Below are 19,678 nucleotides of genomic sequence, written 5' to 3'. Positions count from 1 at the left end.
ACTGAGTTTGCCATCACATATGATTCAAGACAATTCCTGCAACACTTGACGAACATTTCCTGCTGTCCACGTAGACATGCCACATACTGTAGCTTCTTGAGAAATGTTAAAATTCAGAAATTTGGTCGCAATTACAAGAAGATTGTTTGAATGGTGAGGGTTGGAAACCACAATATTATGCTGCGGGGGGGGGATTGCTTTACTGCTGGTGGTAATGGTTGGAATATTAGGCAAGAAATGCAAATCTATTAACTTCATCTCAAATCAACATCAAGACTATTGAAACTTAGAAACACACGGGTGCTCTAAGTAGGTCCATCAGACTTTAAAAACATTATTGATGGATTATCTGTCTGAAATATAAGCGGATTGGCTTGAAGAGGAGTGGTCAAACATCCAGCCAAAAATAATGGCAGACTTGTGAATTTCTTCTAAGAAGTAGTCGGGAGTTCAGTGGTGCTGTTTGTCTAACTTTTTTTTTTTAAATTAGTGTGTAATATATGTTTAAAGTTACCAAATTCTTGGGTTTTCAAAAATAATTTAAGATGTATGTTGCATAAGCCTTCCACCCTGAAAAAAAAGAACATTCAAATGTATTAAAAGCACAAAATCAGAATGCCATTCATTCATTCATTCTTCGCTGCTCGGGAAGTTTCAGGCTTTGCTCTCAGTCCGGTTGTTCCTCGTTTTTCTGAGCGCACGTGAAGGCATCACGGGGCCTGTACTCTACTTCCTGTTAAGGAAGCGCAGTCAGCTGTCACAATCTGAGAGAGGCGAGAAGAGGGAGCACAGGCGAGAAGAAACACAACAAGAGCCAAAATGTCCAGCTTTTCCACCAAGTTCGGCGGCTACACGATGACTCAGCTTAATGAATTTCTAGAGGACGACGAAAAACTCTTAAAAATGGTCCAGGAGACGGATGAGGTTAGTTAAAAGCACTCGTTGTTGCAATGTTAGCTCTTCATTCCTTTTTTCTCTCGGTCACAGTTTTTTTTTTCCCTCCTCCTTCCTGTCGAGCCTTTGTTGTGCTTTTCCCAACATAGGCTCGGTACAGTGACGGAAATAGCTTGAAATTACAGTTTGAGTCCAAGTATAAATATGTAACTAGTGTAAAAAAAAAAGGTCTACAGAGTTAAGAAAAAAAAAAACAAGGGTAGTGAAATTGTTACCCTTGGTGCTGACTGAGGGAAGCATTGTTTAAGTTTTAACAGTGATAATTCACAGTTTGCCTCATTGTTTTCCTGAAACAACCTTCCTCTCACTGAGCACAGCTTCCCAAGAAGCCATGTAATGTTTATGAGAAATAATTTTTCTCTTAGTAATGGTCAGGCCAGTTCGCGTTTAATCAAGTGAACTGGTAAAAGGATAGCATGGCTTCGAAGTAGTGTCAGCTACACGTCGTCGTGATTAACTTGGGTCACAAATGAGCCAATCAAAGGCGGCTTGATTCGTGCAGGTACACCGATACTGTGGGGAAACACGACTGATCAGCCTTTAATCCGTATCTGCGGCGCATCAGGACTGGACGGCCTCACAACACAAACTGACTCTCGTCACGTCAAAGTGTCGTTTAGAGAAAAATAAAACTCAAAATCTACTTTTGCTGTTCGATAAGCGGACAGCGGAGCATGGTCGACTCCCTTCACTGCTTATTGTTCACACAGAAACAAAGGGCCAAAATCCACTAAACGGATACAAACAAGCGATCATTTGAATGTAACTGGATGAAATGTGTAATTGTTTAAAAATGTGGAATGCATAATTCAAGCTGGAATTGATCAGGAAATGAATACCAACATTTTTATTTCTATGTTTAAGATGTTTTACATATTCTATGTGTAGCCCAAGTGCTGCTGTCCATCATATTTATCTCACTTAATAGTAGTGAGATAAGTATAGATATTTTTTAAATAATGCAAATCAAAATATTTAAATCAATACAACAATATCAAACAAGATACTTGGAATATATTGTACAGGCCCAGTAGTGAGTAAAGTTAAGATGACAGAGCCTGTAGTTTAACTCTCTCTGTTAGCCTGAAGCTACATGTAGCAGTGCTGACCAACCAATCAGTTCAGGTTTAAATGACCTCCTGGCCTACTGCAGGCTTAAGTCATTATGAGATTCTTGCAGTGTGATAACTGAGAAAATCGCAATATTTATGAAAAATTTGGAAGCCAAAAGTAGCTAACGTTACCCAACTGCTTTTAAAATGAAAAAACTAAGGTTTGCGATAAATTGTCAGGTACGTGCATGAAGAACTTTAAACCAAACGAGGAGAAAAAGTGTTAAAACCATAAATCTCAACAAGAGTATATTTCCCATATTTAAATGGACCGTTGCACAGAAACCGAAGAGCGTTATATTTAAAAATGTTATATTTGCATAGTGTGACTGCACATTTTTAACATTAATTTCAACCTGTATTTATTTAATGAAGGATTTCTTATATTCACATGGCTTAATATTTTAAATATCTGTATATTTTCCTTGTATTTGTTTCTAATTGTCTCTAAATGAGCCTTTATTATTTATTTAGCACGTTTATTTAGCGACATTCACCTCCAGATTATGGCTCTTTATACACACAGCTATTTAGTTCATACCTGAACTCTGAAATCAGATGCTCTCATTTATGGTCTACTTCCTAGTATCAACAGCCTTGCCTTGTTTTTTCCATCCACAAAGCCGTTACCAGCTGGAGTCATCGGGAAGGTTTACCCTCAGGCAGATATTTACTGTAATAAAAGGAGGAGTTTATTTATTTTTAGTTTAGCTTTGTCACATTTGTGCATCTTAGTGTTCCGTCTGGTTTCCTAAATGGTTCGATTCCGTCTTGGGCTTTACCATCAGCCTGAGCGGAGGCTGCTGGTGTTTCACAAAACCTTATGACAGTGCCTCCAACTCTTGTTGTTGGGTCTACCAGTGAAGCCTAAACATGTCCACCCCCCCCAAACCTCTCCCCCACTCACTGCCCCCTCAGACTTCACCAAACGCACATCGTCAGGGCACAGGAATTTGACTCGTCTGTTGTCATGGCGCTCGGGGTTTCTCCCTGGCACTGTTAACTTGATCTTACTTTGCAGGGAGGGAGGTGATGGTGGTGGTGGCTTGCCGTCAGAAAACATGCTAATGGCTTCCGCTCCTTTAGCTGCTTGTAGATCTGATGGAGCTTATAGGATCACAGCATGGTGCGTCTTCTTTTAGAAACACCAGTGAACGCTGTTTTTATCAATTTTCTCCCCTGTCGCTCCTGCTGCTTAACATCCACACCCAACACGTTTGTCGCCATAGTTTTGTTTTCCTCATCCCACAGGTTGCAGGTGAGGGCGGGGGGACTGTTCTGTGCAGTGACGCATCACCTGTTGACTCAGGTTAGTTTATACGATCATGGAAGAGGATTAGCGAGGTGCCTGAGTTAAAGGTGGAGCTGTCCGGGAACAGGATGGAATCTTACCGGTATTCCGGATCGGAACAAAGACGCCGGGTGTCAAAAGGCAACCACAGAAACCTGAGATCGGTGGGAAGTAGAGTCTAAAGTGCGGCGGTCATAAACTGAACTCAAACATCCTCAGACTCCAGCATTTGCTCCCCTTTGAATAATGCAAATCAACATCTTGTGAATTTGTTTAGCTTCAATATAGCTTTATTTTATTTTTTTTATATATGTGTATTGCACAACTCTGCTTTGCTGTTAGTGCATAAGTTGCAGGTACAGTGTGCCGCTTCTTCTGCAGGTGAACTTTGACTGGCTGACACATATTAAGCTGTAAAACTTGGTCATGTAAGCCTCATTTATTTGCTCTAGTTCCAGTTAAAGTTTGTGTATTAATCTTTACAACATCACCCAGGCCGTCTTAAACACCACAGTTTTACAATATATTCCCCAAATATTAACATAATACTTTTTTCCATCATCTAATCACTTCTATTTATTTAAATTATAAAAGTAAACTGCTGATATAACTCAGCAGTGATTATTTACAGCAGATTGTTTAGCTCTGGGACATTGCAGATGGTCAGCTGCACTTTTCATAAAGTCAGGGGTGCCACTGTTGGACAACTAGTTTGTTTCTGAGACAATTTGATTTGTTTGGGCTTCACACTTCATAACTTTGGTTTCTCAGTTCGGTTTGTACTGAAGCATTTTTATTTGGCAGTGTGTGTGGTCGTACAGAAGGAAGGAAGACAGAAACCAAATGTGGGTGTCGTTTGGAAATAAAGATCCTGAAAACTAAATATTATTCCAGAATGCTCTAGGAACGGGTACGTGGGTAATTTTTTGAAAATGGATAACACATCTCTGGGACTGACTACTGTGAAACACAATAAACGATAATAGAGCTAAGCTTTGTAATGCTTACCAACCAATAGGCAGAAGCTGAATCCCTAAGACTTCAGCTTCTGTCGGAGTATGTCACATCAGCGCTCCAATCAGAATATTCTGACGGGATTCAGTTCTTTCGGAATGAACTTGTTAACCGCATGTACACACTTGTTGTGTTTGTGTCATTCAGAAAGTGGTAAACTGACATGACTGTGCTCGACGCTAACGTATGAAGCTGTTGCGTGTAAACACACGACAATCGGGTGAATTCATTTTGTTCCCAAGTTTCTTTTTCTTTATTATGATCAAGGATCGCCGTGCATGTAAACTGGTTTTGCTTTTGCGGCGCTGATAGTTTGGAAACGTTCTCGCCCTCCTGTCTGCCATATTGTTGCCATAGTGCCACCCTAACATACGCTGAACATCAGCAACACACTCTTACCCAACCGCTCACAAGCTCTGTGGTCGATACAGGAAAGTGCTCCGAATAGTTTTACTTTATAGACGGTAAGAAACCTTACAGAAAATTTCCCCCTGCAAACAATCACAGACAGAGCAACCTCAATGCTCCAGATGGCATAAAGATTTTTTTGTTTTGTTTTTTTTCAATTACCACTCATCGTGGCATCGAGAAAGAGAAGGAGTTGCCTCAGGATGTGCTGGGGCAAAGTTAGAAAATCATTTTGAGCTGCTTTTCCTGCATGACGGCCTCAGAAGGCTTCGCAAGGGCCGAGGTGTCGCTTTATATAACAGATTTCCTACTCGGTCCCGGTTATATTTGTCCATCTGACGTGCTGAGTGGATGTGTGAAATGAGTCATTTGATAAGAAGCGTGATAGTTTTTTTTTTTTTAATCTGTTATCACCGTTTCTTTGCCAAATTTGTCTTGATGGTTTCAGTTTAAATTCACATTAAACCAAAGTGCTCAATTCATCAGCACATTAAGACGGAGTATGACTTTCTGGAGAACCTTTGTCAGAGTGTAGGCACCATTCAGGAAGCAGGGTGCTAATACATTGTGATTGAGTTGGGAATTTCATATCTGGGTCATAATAACAATAAAGAAGTTGAAAAGCATCGACCCTGAAGCTGTTTTCCTGGTAGTTCCGTCTTTGAGACCCATGACCCTGTGGAAGTGTTGCACTTGCTGCCTTTCCATTCCAAATGTGCGCAAATATAAATATAAAAAACTTTTATTAAAGAGAAAAAAAGTGGTTCCATTGGCAGATTATTTCACTTATAACAAGACAATTTTCCCATGTTGTGGGTGAGATGATCTGCTAGCGGAACTAGTATATTTTCATCAACGTTAATAAATTATTGATTTTAACACACAAACAAGAAAATACCTGCACTTGATTTCTATTTGAGGATTGTCATGAGAAATTATTGGATAAGAATTTCTGGGAAGTTGTGGAAGATGAGTGGAACTGTCTGAAAGCGCATTGGCTCCCTGTAGGGTAAATAACTGGCTTTTCTGCACCACTCATGACTTCCTTTCCAAAAACGCATTTTCAGATTTTGAACTGGTCAAACATGCTGTCAGGGTTTGTTTAATTAAAAAAAAAAACAAAAACAAAAAAAACCCAGAAATGTGTGTGAATGGGGATTGCAAAAGAAATAAAGTATTCAATTTCATGCATTGTAATAGATATTACAAATCCAGCATTAAACGATCACATATATTGCAAAAAGATTTTAGTCCCAACTAGAAGCAAAGTTAAAGAAAAAAAAAGACTCTACGGAGGTAAATCATGTATAGATCAATGGAAGCCAAACCCCAACTCAAAAGAGAAAACTGTGTCTTGTATTTTTTGTGCGTGTTACGCAATCATCATTTTTTGATACCAATGACTATTTATTAAGACAGACATTTGTTAAAGATGTGCTCTTAATTTGACAAGAAATGCTTTCTGTTCCTCTTCAATTATTGCATGATAAATTAAAATTGGCTTGGTAATCTCCATTCTGATTATCAATATTTTTTGAAAGGCAATTTTGTTTTCAAAGACTTTATAATCAGTTTTATTTATGGTTTTGGTTGTGTGTGTGTGATCGTTCAGTGCCTTTTTGTTTGGGTGCGTTTTTGTTTTGGATGTTTAAAAAACTCTTCCAGTTGCAGTGTGAAGCGTTCTGTACAAAATTAAAGTGTATTGGTCCTTCCATTATTATGCCATCATCTTCATATTTGTTGAAAATGATCTCAAAGGGACAATATCATCGTTTATCACAATCATTTCTGGGACAATTTATTGTCCAGCAAAATTTGTTGTTGTGACAGATCTACTTGTTCTCCCTTGGTAGGAAAAAAAAACAAAAAAAACATTCATGTTGCTTCATTCATTCTCGTTTTGGGGCTTTCATTATGTGTGAGGCCAGTATTAGTCGATGCCAATCGGCATCGGTCACCTGTGTATCCAGGTAATCCTCTGACGTGTTTGGTGTCTGTTGCAGGTGCAGGAGGTCCAGCAGAACAAGGAGAAGACCCTGGCCAATAACCGAACCCTGGCCGAACAGAACCTGACCCTGCAGCCCCAGCTGGAGCACAAGAAGGAGCAGCTCACTAAGAGCTACAGTTGCCTTCAGGAGAGCTTTGAGTCCTATCAGCTCCGCAAGTCCAGGCTAGGTATGGTAGCCGCATGCACAGAAAATACTGGGAACCATTCTTTATTGATTGGTTTTATACCGGGGACTTGAATTTTTAATGCCACTCGCTTCTTTAGACATTGGAACACACTCACAAATGAAGTCATAGGAAACGGATACTTCAACGATGCATTAAAGCAGCATGGCTTTAGCTTTTATTCCCATCTTTCTCATCCATTTAGTGTCATGGACTGGGTTTGGAAACACAGTGCAGTCTGTTCCAATCCTCTGGGTTTATCGGGACTATTGGATCAATGTTCCTTTGAAAGGAAAAAACCTTATCCAACTGTAGAGCAGAAGCTTCAACTGCACTTTAGAGAGATTTACACTCAGTTTTCTAAGTGCTTAACCAGTTATTTTAAGTAAAGTTTGATGTTTGTTTAAATGTGGATTATAATCTATGGTATCAGGAGCTAAATCAACCAATGTCTGCCAGTTGGATTTTCCAATTATAAAACTCAAAGCTTGTGCTGTGGTGAAAAGTTTTCTGCTTTTTAATCTACTGCTTGACCCATCACAGCCTGAAAAGTGTTAATAAAAACAGCCAGAGTGCTGACCCTGAAGCATGCCAATCATCTCCTTCAGCCATTAAAATTAAAAAATAGATGTTTAATCCATGTGTGAATGTTTCAAACATTCTACATTTCAAACTCCAGAACGTTCCATTCAGAGAAATATTGCGAACTCAAAAAGATCAAATGAAACAACCCTGCTGTACTCCGTTTAGTTTTCTTGTTACCGTATATTATTTTCTAATCCCTCATGCTCTATCCTGGCCTCAGTGAATCACAGACATGTCCCAACTTGTTGTTGACGAAACAGTTTCATGTTAAATGGCCTTCATCTGTATTCTGTCTTACACTCCTTAGTGATACTAGAAATGGCTAGCATTAGCTGTGTTTCCATTACAAATGTGCGCAAAACATCACCAGTATTCCGCTAATGTCGAAAACTCCCACAGTTTTGCAATTGCGGTGTTTCCATTGAATAAGAAACAAAATTAAGAATCGTATGTGGATAAGTTTGTTCACGCGATAAGTCATTAAGAAATGCGCTACACTATCATTCTCCTACCACTTCCTGTTTCTTGCTTGTCTTTTCCATCAGTAGAAACATCCAGTTGTTGATCATGTGACTCATGTGGTGCGAAAAAAGTGTTTCCATTGCACTTTTTTGAAATACACTGATTTTGATGCAGCTGAAAAGCCACTTCATCCTTCTGCAAAAACATTTTATTAATAAAATTGTTTTTTTCAAAATTGGCATGTTTCCATTAAGCAAATTAATTTTCATACCTCTAGGCCTGTCGCGATAAACGATAAATCAATTAATCGTACGATAAATTAAAGCTATCGACGTCATTTTAATTATCGGCATTATCGTCTCTTCTGACCTTTTTCTCTTTCAGCTAATGAGACTGAATGAAAAAAGGCTCAACTCCGGTGCTCTCCACTGACTCCTCCCTTCCTCATTTCCTTAGTGTAAAGCCCAGCGCACACGACACGATCTTAGAGCTGTCAGCCGATTGTCGGCCCATTTTCAAAACCTGACAGACCACACATTAGCCGACAGAAATCCTAGGTATAACTGTTCGATCGGGTTCGGTCCTGCCGTGTGGTGTCCAACAATGGGCACAAAATAATGGCTACAAGTTCAGTGAACTAATTTTAAAACCAGGCATTAATCAATGCTTTACTACAATCTACCTGCAATGCATGTGGCTAGTGTCAGCGTAAGTCCTGACTGAATGAAAATCATTATAACCTATTTACGTCACGTTAACGAAGAACAGCTGAAAAGTTACTGGGTTTATCAACTGCGGTAGCAATTTCGCTCCAACTCCTCCCCTTGTCATTTCTATATTCTTTGCATGTTAAATAAACATTAATGTTGTTTCCACATATCATCTCCAATATCCGCTGGACTTCGGGTTGCTCCGTGTCAGCTGTTTGGGATTCCCCTCCGTAATTTCCCCTCAGAAAAGGAGGAGAATCCGCGCTTTCTGATTGGCTACCTGTCACATTCAACAGGCTGCATTAAACGCCCAGTCGGGGAAAACCTCTGATTTAGATCGGACCGGCAACGACGATCTACCGTAACACACCACACAATCTTAGAAAGACCAACGTTCTAAGATTGTCTAAGGGGAAAAATAGGAGCAAAAAATCATGTAGTGTGAACTATTGCATCAGGTAGTCGATGTGCCCATCTTCTCTATTTAAATCTAATTATTACTGAAGGGCAACATAATATACAGACTTCATAATCTGCACTCTTTTGGTTGAATGCAGTATTTATTTCCACTTTGGCTTTATGTTGTTTAGTTTTTTTTCAAGTACATTTTTTGTTAATGGAGACTGAGAATCCATTTTATTTTTGTTTTTGGTTGTTTTGTTTATTTTGTTTATCAGTTCCAGTGTTAAGTGTTCTTTTGAAAATAAAGTGTATCTATCTTTGGCAGGAAATCGCATGCATTATTACGTCATTTTCATTAAATCAGTGTAAAAAGGTCTTCAAACAATATTATCGTTTATCGCAATAATTTTTGAGACAATCGCTCAGCAAAATTTGCTATCGTGACAGGCCTACATACCTCTAATTTGCGCAATCTTAAGGACAATGGAAACGCAGCCTTGGATTCTCCCCACAATAACAACTTCCACACTAAAGTATTGTTTTCAGGCAATGTTATGATGTTTTGTTACAGTCCATTAGCCAAACAGGAAACAGGCTGATGAAGCTAAAAACCCAAATGTTTCTGGTCAAAAACAACTTTTTTGACTCATTTCCACTGGTTTCACTTATATTTATATTTATTTATCACAAGACAATGATGTCAGAATTGGATTCAATTTCAGGTATAATTCATTTATAAAGACCTCTAAGCCAGCAGAGTGAATGGCAAACCTCTGTCATGTCTGTTGGCTTCACTCATTTAGTTAATACCTTGAAACTGCAGTGAATTGTCAGTGAAGTAGGAATGCAGATAAAAATATTACCACTGTTATCAAACCAGTTGTCAAAAAACTGATCATGAAAGTTTCAGGTTTTTCTAGTTGGGACAACATACGATTAAAGAATCAGCCAATTAAAATCGATATTTTTTCTCTCTGTTCTCTAATTACTCATTTAAAGACGATGCTTGTGTTCGCCGCTTCAGTAAGACGTGGCATGACGTCATCCTCAGTTGTTCTTTAAAAGGGAACTTTTCATAAACTGTAGGTGAACCCAGAAGAACTTCAGTTCTTTTCTTCGTATTTATTTTGTTGACATTTCTCATAACTCGGAACCTGTTTAACCAGTTCCCTCATTTCCTATTAAAGCCTCCTGCAGCCACATGAGTTCTGGTCGATCTGATTGCTGCTCTGATTCAGAGATCAGATCAGCAAACTGGTGACAAACTTCATTGTTTTTCACCAGAGTTGGTGACAGTTTCAGCAAATGTGTAAAAAAAATCCATATTTTTGATAAAAGTTGCATTCTTCAGCTTTAAGCCGTCAAACCTTTTGAAACCTTACTGAAGTCTGTAATAGAATTTCTAGTTTGCGTATATAAACTTGACAGCCATTTGAACCGTCCTGAGCATTTCTTTATTATTATTATTATTTTTAATCTTCCAAAGCTGGTGGTCTACATTTTTAATAGACTAATGCAGCACTGTTTCTGTCTGATGACAGCAAGTGATGGCTTTCATAAAATGTAGGTTACCTACTGTCCCTCTGCCCTTCCCCCTCCCTCCGTCCCACCCACCTCCTGCTGGGCAATAGCCGTCCTAGTTGTGGATTTGCTGTCGAGCAGCTGTGGATAGAACTGAAGGAAAGTAGCTGTTTGACCCAGAAAAGCGTCCAGCGTACAGTACAGTAGCCGGTTGTGTTGCTGTTTGCATACAGTCGGGCGTTTGGCTTCGCCCCTTTCTGTCCTGCTGTCAAAGACCTTTCCACCCTTCAGTGTCCTGTAGCGTTCCCCTCAGTCTACCATTGTCCTCCCAGCCCGGCTTTGTGGGGGGATGGAGGGGCTGCCAGCCTGGAGACTTGAAAGAGTGGAGAAAAGGGAGTGGGAGACTTCTTCTGAGTTGAACCAAAAAACCCCCTGTTTAATGTGGAGTCACGTCAAAAATGTCCCTTTTGTAATCTCCAAGCTAGACTTTCTTTTTTTTTTTTTTTTTTTTTTTGTCTTTGTTCAGACAAAAGTTTGTTCTCTGGACAATAAAAGAATGATGGCTACCTCTTAAAAGCTTCAACCTGTAGGAAGAAAGCATGGAGTTCTTGACGGTGACAGTTCATAGAGTAAAATGCAGAGGAAGTCTGGATTGCTCCTGGTTTCCTTCTTTAAAAAACTGTTTCCTTCCTCATATTTGAAAGCCGACCGGTAAGCAGTTTGTGTTTTGTTGTAACATAGCACATGGCTGGCTGTGTTCCTGCTTTAACGTGAAGTTAATGAGTAATGCTCGACTTCTCCTCTATTTTCCACCACCGATCTTGTGATCTTGCTAAGTCACTGTGCGAGCCAGTTCTGCAGGCTTATTAACCTGCGGGTGACGCATTCAGGTACGCCGCTACTTCATTGTTTGTCTTTTACAGGTGGAACACCATGTTATTTCTATATTTAGAAATAAACAGAGCTCAGTTCAGCCAGATTGAACACGTTTGGTTCTCCACTGTGTCGATACGGTTCAGAAAACAGGCTTGCTGAAGTAGATTGTGTCTGAGGAGGATTCTACCATTTTTTTGTTTGTTTGTTTTGGAGCACTTGACCAGTAGTTTATGATTTGTACTTTTTTCTTAAATTAGTAAATTTGCTAAGATGTAGTGACACCTGTTGGCATGAATTGTGCATGCAGCTGGCAGCTTATGTAACACACAAAATTCCTGGTTGGATAGGAAGGGATTAATTGGTTGGCCCGTTGAGCCTTTTATTTCACCAGGAAAAACATTGAGGACAATTTCTTATTTATATTGTTTGCCTGAAAGTGCAAAAACACTTAAAAGGAGAGAGGACGAAAAAAAACTATTTCTACAAGAGATGTTGTTGACCCGAATGCCGCAAACTCGTCCCAACCCTGAACTTCATTTATTTATTAGTATTTCTACTATATTTTTATATTTATTGAAATAGATTTATTTATTTGCACTCCATTTGAGAGTTTCTATTTTCTTAAGTGTTCTTCTTCTTCTTTGCACAGTGACGTTAAAAGGAATTCTGATTCTGACAATATTTACATGGATCCAAAGAGCAATGTGTTGATTTAGCAGAATACTCCTGAAATGATCCTTTAGGTTTGGGTTTTCACTGCTGTAATATTCAAAAAGGAAAGGTAGACTTTAGAATAAATTAATTCATTTTTAATCTAAAGTAAATTTTGGAATGAATATATTTTGATTTATTGGCTATATTGGTTTAAAAAAAATGACCATTAAAGTACTTTCACAAATGTTAGAAATCCCCCAGAAATTAGACATTGAAAAGCTGAATAAACTTCATTTGTAATATTTAGCTTTGTTTGCACTAGAGATGCGGCAATCAGAAATTTGTTGCCGATTTTTAGTCTTTACATTTTGTAAACCTTAAAAGAACAATTTTTCTGTTTTAGATATAAGAAATCTTCCTGCCTCATTTGATTAGTTATATTAGTATCTCGCCCTGTGGTGAGGGGGCAGGCACCGCAAAACATTTTAGCTGACCTTTTAGAGTTGACATTTTATGCTGGCCACAAACAGAAGTTTTTGATGCACATTCTCCAGATCTTTTACCTTATTAATGATTCTTTAATTCCATTTTCCAAATCCAACACGTGCCAAAACAAACACAGGTCAAAATTAACAAGGGAAAAAGATAAAGTAACTTTGCAGTACTGCATTGTCTTGCTCCACCTATCAACCTCATATCTAGACATGTCACAGAAAATACATGGTCTTTTTAAATAGCTCCTTACATCTCCGCTTCCATCTATTGTGATAATTTTTTTCTTTCCTCTCTTTATTAGCTGAACTCTATGACTTCTAGTATTTTGGGTAACATTATTTGTGTCCAGTGATAACAGCTGCTGCTGTGAGGCTCTGCCCAACTGGCTAAACATAACATTTTATTTATGGATTCGGTTGTAAATGGCTTTTTTTGTTTTTTTTTCCATTTCCACTTATTGTTTTGGTTGTTGTGTTTTTATTTTGCATGTTTAAAATGTCTTCCGGTTCTGTGGCGTGTTCTTTACAAAATTTAAGTTTATTGGTCTTTGAGAGGGCAAACCTGGGCTATGCCACTATCAATATATTAGTTGAAAATGGTCTCCAAACAACAATATTATCATTTATCACAATCCTTTCTGGGACAATTGACAGGCCTACTTACAACCACAGAGTATTTCATTGGACGGATCAACACAAAATGGGTTAATCATTGTAATTTGGATTTGTTATATTTTTGTCATTGTAACATTACCGGCATCAAGACGTCTTGGTTGTATATTGTTTTGTTTTTTTTTGTTTGTTTTCTAGTTCAATCAGTCAATCAAATTTTATTTGTATAGCACATTTCAGCAGCAAAGCATTTCAAAGTGAGCGCAAAGTTGAGAGCAAAAGGAATACATTACAATTTGACAGTATTTTAGTCTCCTCTGAGCCAGTGTGTCCTCTTCTGCATTCAAAAGTCTGAATGAGTTTTATGAAAGTGATGTTCACATCAACATTTGTGACATAATATATGGTGCAGCTCCTGTAATATTCAATGTTATTAACAAAATCAAGCTTAGTGTGGCTCTCGTGCACAAATGGATCAGACTGCATGTTTGTTGACTCGATTTGCAGGCCTTGATAGTCAGAATAGCACATCAGGTTTGACAAGAGCCTAGTGTATAATTAGAGATCCACTATAGAGAGGCTCAGTCTTGTTGGAATGTCTGCAAGTTCACTGCTCTGCTGTGGAGATCACTAATTATTACCGTCTCATTGGTGTGTGTGTGTGTGTGCTATTGAAGCCTCTACTTACACTCCTGTTTTCAGAAACAACACAACTGTGACACCAACAGAGATTCACTTGACTTTAAGTCGCAGCAAACAGAAAGGCATCATGACTGGTTGGTCTCTGGACCATGATTAGTTAACACCAATTCAATTCATAAAGTAAAAACATTCTCAGCACTGCTCTTATTGTTTTGGAAACAACTTGGTATTGAGGAATTGTACCGTATTTGGTCCACTGTGTGGAATTGCTCTACGGCGTGTGCAAACGCTAAATAAGAACACTGTGACTGGAATGGGGCGTTTACTAAAGGTGTGGACTTGACCTATGGGACCTGGAATCAAGTCAGACTCCAGGAACAAATTTAATGACTTTCACACTTGATTAAAATCACAAAAAATAATTTGGACTTTACTTGGTCTTTCACCTGATTAACATGGAGATCATTTGTTTTGTATAGAAACCTGTTTCATTTTTTTTCCCCCTCAAGTTCTGTTCCTCTTGTGTCGTTGTTCTGGCAAACAAACATTTTAAAAAATAATTAATAAATCTCCAAATAATTTTGTCATTAAGTGAAATTTTGTCAATAGACTAGTTTCAGACAGGAGATTAAAAGCTTAGGACTTGGACTCGACTCAGGGCTCACATGTCTTGACTTTTGACTCGACTTCGAACTTTGATGCATTGTGACTTCACTTGAGACTTGGTTGAAAAAACTGCAAAACATGACTTGTTTTCACTTAAGCTATATACACGTTATCACAATAAAACCCATCAAGCGTTCATTAAACCTGTGGTATGTAACTTTAATAAATAATTATTTTTTTTTACATTTATCAGTATGTCTGACAGTGTAACATGAGACATTAGAGTCTGAAAACATCCAGCTCCTTTCTACAATCTGCAGAAAGCCCCCACTCATTTAGAAACAACCAATCAGAGACAGGAGGAGGGACTGGGCGCTGTCAATCATCCTTGTGTATATGCAGATGCCAATAGGACTGTAGAGAGAAGGCAGAAGAGCTTTTTTTCCTACTCACAGAATAATATACTGTCAGGACATTGTGACAGTTCTAACAAATATATATATAAAAAAAAACGTTTATAAAAGATACCGACTGCAGCTTTAGTTAAACATGTGACTGCCTGTAGGCATTTGTTTGTTTTGCTCCTCCCCATAATCCTAATATTTCTGTTTTTGTTTGTTCTCTCGTTTAACAGACCACAAGTCAGGAGCCACCTCCCTGGACATTCTGCTGGCCCTGCTGCAGGCAGAGGGAGCCAAAATAGAAGAAGAGACAGAGGTAAGCATTCTGCTGCTCCCTCCATGGATGACGTCATCCATCCCGAGTCGGTGATTCACATGCATTCCTCTCTGCTCGTTTCTCTTTTCTCTGCCTTGAACATTTTCATTGTTCAAATCTAAAAGCCTTGATGGGCAGCAGTGAGCCTCGACTAACTCAAGAATCACACTTTAGTCTGCTGCAGTAACACTTCTGCAGTTTCTGTTCAAAACCTCCCGCTGCTGTGAAGTTGACTACTTGGAAATGTGAATTGTGTTTTCGTTAACAGTTGAGAATTTCAACCCACTACTCTGCAAAACCACAAATCGTACCGAGTAATTTTGGCCTAGTTCCTAATGCAAACGTAGTACAGTTGAAATAAGACAAAACTAACTTGCAAGTAACTTTTCAGCAAGATATAAGAGCATGTTTTAAGTCAATAATTCCTTTGTATAGATGAAAAAGTACTAGCTCCATCATCGGATAATTTAATTTATAGCAAGAGGTTTCCCATGTTACAAGCAAAATATTCTGCCAGTGGAACTAGTACTTTTTATAAATATTAAGGAATTACTGACTTAAAAGTAGCTCCTATTTCATGTTGAAAAATTACTTTGTTTTTCTCTCGTTTAAAGTTTACTAAGATATTTGGACTAGCAACAAGACCAAAAATGCTTAAGATTTTGTGTTTTTGCAGTGTGCATGTCATCTGCTATAGACTAAAGCCTTTGGAGAGTAAGGTTGACAATTAGGTTGCTAGTTTCTAAAAGTTTAAGCAGTTTAAGGGCATGAAAACAGACAGCCACCTAGTGGCAGAGAACTGTAAGTGCATATTAACTCAGTTTCATTTCAACAGGATGTAACTGTGTTATTACCTTTTTTTAAAAAGTGCTCCACCTTTGCCATGTATGAAATCAACCTTTATATAACTTACTGAAACTATCATCCTGCTTTTATTTGTTTTAAATGATTCGATGAAATCTATCTTTTTGTTGTCACTGTTAGCAGATTGGGTGTTTTGAAAACCGGGTTTTTTAAGTGTTGTTTGAGGTCATCACTTAGGCACTTAACCATAAGTCGCCTAACAATTTATTGGTGTGTAAATACATTTGTGACTGCAAAACAGTGAGTTCATTTACCATTTGTGTCTGCAGAACATGGCCGACTCTTTCCTGGACGGCGACATGACCCTGGACGCCTTTGTCGATTCCTACCAGAACAAAAGGAAGCTGGCCCACCTGAGACGAGTGAAGATTGAGAAGCTGCAGGAGATGGTGCAGAAGGGCCAGCACCTCCTCTCACAGGCTGCTGCCGTGCCCTCCTCCCGACTTCAGGATGTGCCCGCTGTGTCGTCCCTCCTCGCCGACGGCAACAGCAGCAACTCCTCTCCGGTTGCCCAGCCCAGAAGGAAACCTCCCGCCCCTCCATCCCAGCCCCCTCCCGTTCTAAGCCCAACTCCAACCGCTACCCCCCAGTCTCCTTTCTTCTGCCCGCCATCGCAGTACCCACCCATCCCTCCCAGAACAGGGCAGCCCTTCCCCAGCGTCTCTACCGGATACCCCAGCCCCTATATCTCTCAGTACCCTCCTGCTCTGCCTCAGAGGCCCCCGCCTCGTTTGGCCCCGCAGCCTGGGTTCATCATTCAATAAGCTCAAATTAAAAAGAAAAAAACAACAACATCCCTTTAGAGGTTCTAGTGTTTATTACAAACATTTAACAACTGGAACTCCTTCAGAGAACAATGTTTCTTATGTCATCCGCCTTCTCGGATTACGCCCCAAACTCAACACCAGAAAGGCAGATGCACACGAGTTGGTCTGGGTGCGTTCATATACGGCATATCTCCTATAACCTCTGTGGATTACTACTCGCTCGCATCAGCAGCACTCCCATCGAAAGTTCAGAAACAAACTAACAAAAAAAAAAGAACTGTTGGGACCGTCTCAGGTCTCTCTCAGCAGAGAAACGGGAGCCGACTAACATCATCCTTGCAGTCGATAAGCCGAGACTTGATGATCAGCGCTCTGCGTCTCCAGTGCTCCACCCCCTCCTACAAACATGTTCCGTTTATGGAACACTAAACTTTTTTTTTTTTTTTCAGAAAACTATTTAAAACTCATCTCCATCACAGCATGCTAATTTACCTGTATATGCAAGCCAGGAGAGACCCAGATTACTGTGCAGTTTTCATGAAAATATAATTTTCCAGAATATATTCAGGCAAAAACTGCGTCTATGCTGTGATTTTTTTTTTTTTTCTCTTTTAAAATATATATAAAAAAATTAAAAGGTACATAGGAATATTTAAATTTGAGCATCATCTGTAGAGTTAAGACTAATGGAGTTATGATAATAATAGTCAGGATATACTGATTAACATGGAAAGGAGGGATTAGGTCGGGGCTTCTCCAGTTTGCGGATGCATTTAGGCAGGGAGCCCGGCCCCCTGCCTGGTCCGTTTCCGGGCGGGCGAGGGCCGAATGGGGACCAGCGGCTGAAAGCGAAGGACTTCTGAACAGCCATACAATACGCTGCAGGAGTGTGTTGTACCTTACGGGCTCCAGTCGTACTACAACACTCCATCTATGATGTCTGTTTTTGTTTTACTGGCGTCAGTAGGAACTCAATGGGGAAACGATGCCAACGGTTCTTTGGACACTGAGCACCAAAGAGTTCCCGTTTTTTTTTGTTTTGTTTTATTTTTTTGTAAGTAGTTATTGTCCATTGTTCCCAGCATATCTGTTTGTGAGGCTTTAACACTCTTTTTGTAGTCATGCAACAGCCAGAAGACCTTAAGAAGAGCAACCTGGCTTTGGGAGGAATTCTCATTTCTGCTGAAACTATTATTATTATTTTTCCCCACCAACCCGACTGCTGTTCGCTGTGCACTGTTGACGAGCCACGAGTGCCTACACTTGAAAGTGACATTGTGCTGATTACTTTACGCAACTACGCTCAGCTGTAAACGTTGGAATCATCCTCCTTCCCCGCTCTTGAGATTGGCACCTGCTACTGTACTTTCTTTTTTTTTTTTTTCTCCATCTACCAGTACATTTAAGAAAAGTCTTTAAGTCTGAGAAACTCCCCCAGTAGCAGAAAAACAGTACTTAAAGGAATGGTTTGAGATTTTGGAAGTGAGTTTTGGTTTAAAGGTTATTAGCATCTAATTTCTTACTGGCACTAGTTAACTCTTTTGGTTAGTCGGAACATAGTAGTGGCTTAAATGAACTTTTGCTTATTCATTTTTACACTCATTTCTTTTGGGTAGATGCAACTTTTTCACTTCCTGATGCGATACCGATATTGAGGCTTTAGGTATTAGCCAATACGATATTTACCCAGTACGATATTGGCATTAATCATATGTACTTTTAATACTTATTTTGTAGAGTGTTATTTTGTAGAAATATTAGAAGAGGCTTGATCAAGTGATACTTGAGGGGCAGGGGAGTCAAAAACAATCGGTATAAGAACAATTATTATTAACCAATGGGTCTGTGTGAGGGATACAAGTGCTGCTGGATAGAAATGCTGGGCCAGACTAAATGCTGGAGCGCAGTGCGGGAGTAGAGGTTTTATATCAGAGATCTTAGATGCAGGCTGATATAATCTGATACTTTTTGGCTGATATGGAATCGATATCGGATCAGGACACCCCTTCCCTGTTCGGACCAATAGCTGCAGTGTTTCTTAGACTGGAGGAGTTTTAAGATGTTAATCTGCCTCCGTTTGATTTACCGTAAGTGAAGATGCCACGAGAGTTAGACCGCTACCACAGCTAAACTTTGAAAATTCCAAACTATTCCTTTAAAACATGCCAAAAAGACAAGAGACAGCTTCCCAGGCTAAGTGCCAAGCGGTGCTAGTACTTGTCTTCCATTGTCTGAAGTGAAGCCACATTTATTTGCATGTGGATTTTTTTGTTTTGTTTGTTTATTTAACTAATATTGAGAAAAGAACAGGCCGTTAAAGTGATTCTTGTCAGAGAATTTGAATTAGGTAAAACTTAAGAAATTTGAGAACACCAGGACTTAAAAAAATATATATTTTTTTTCTGCATGGAATGTTTTTGTTTGGACGACTCCTTTTAAATACTTGCTGCTTTTTCTTTGAACAGATCCTTTGCATCAGTGGGTGGTTTTAAATGTGCTTGGTGATAATTTCAGTGTAATGTTGTAGTTATTTACGTTTAATGAATGGTTAAGTGGAATTTAATGCTATATTTGAGTTCAATAAATCATAAAACATTTTTCTATCAGTTTTTCCCACAGTGTTTTTTTAAAAAAAAAATTTATTATTATTTATTTGAACAATTCTGGATGACTTGTGACTTAATGATGATTTTTTTTTTTTTGTGGCAGGAGCACCAGTCCAACACTTCCCGACCTGTGCAGCAGATCAGGCTCCTCTGCAGCAAAATAAGTTTCATTAATGAAACTCGAACGGCTTTTTACTAAGACTCCCCAC

General features: G+C 39.1%; 1 protein-coding gene across 1 annotated transcript; it reads left to right on the top strand.

Moving 5' to 3' along the window:
* The first annotated feature begins 727 nt into the window (after positions 1-727).
* On the top strand, positions 728-19,469 carry vps37ba (VPS37B subunit of ESCRT-I a). The gene is made up of 4 exons (XM_032579241.1): positions 728-924; positions 6,783-6,954; positions 15,150-15,232; positions 16,366-19,469. The coding sequence occupies exons 1-4, from the start codon at positions 820-822 to the stop codon at positions 16,858-16,860; spliced, it is 855 nt and encodes a 284-aa protein (XP_032435132.1). The 5' UTR covers positions 728-819; the 3' UTR covers positions 16,861-19,469.
* The last annotated feature ends 209 nt before the right edge of the window (positions 19,470-19,678 follow it).

The sequence above is a fragment of the Xiphophorus hellerii genome, chromosome 12 (assembly GCF_003331165.1).
Source record: "Xiphophorus hellerii strain 12219 chromosome 12, Xiphophorus_hellerii-4.1, whole genome shotgun sequence".
Classification (NCBI taxonomy): Eukaryota; Metazoa; Chordata; class Actinopteri; order Cyprinodontiformes; family Poeciliidae; genus Xiphophorus; species Xiphophorus hellerii.
Note: the sequence above shows the minus strand (reverse complement) of the source record. Positions and strands in the feature narration are given on the sequence as shown.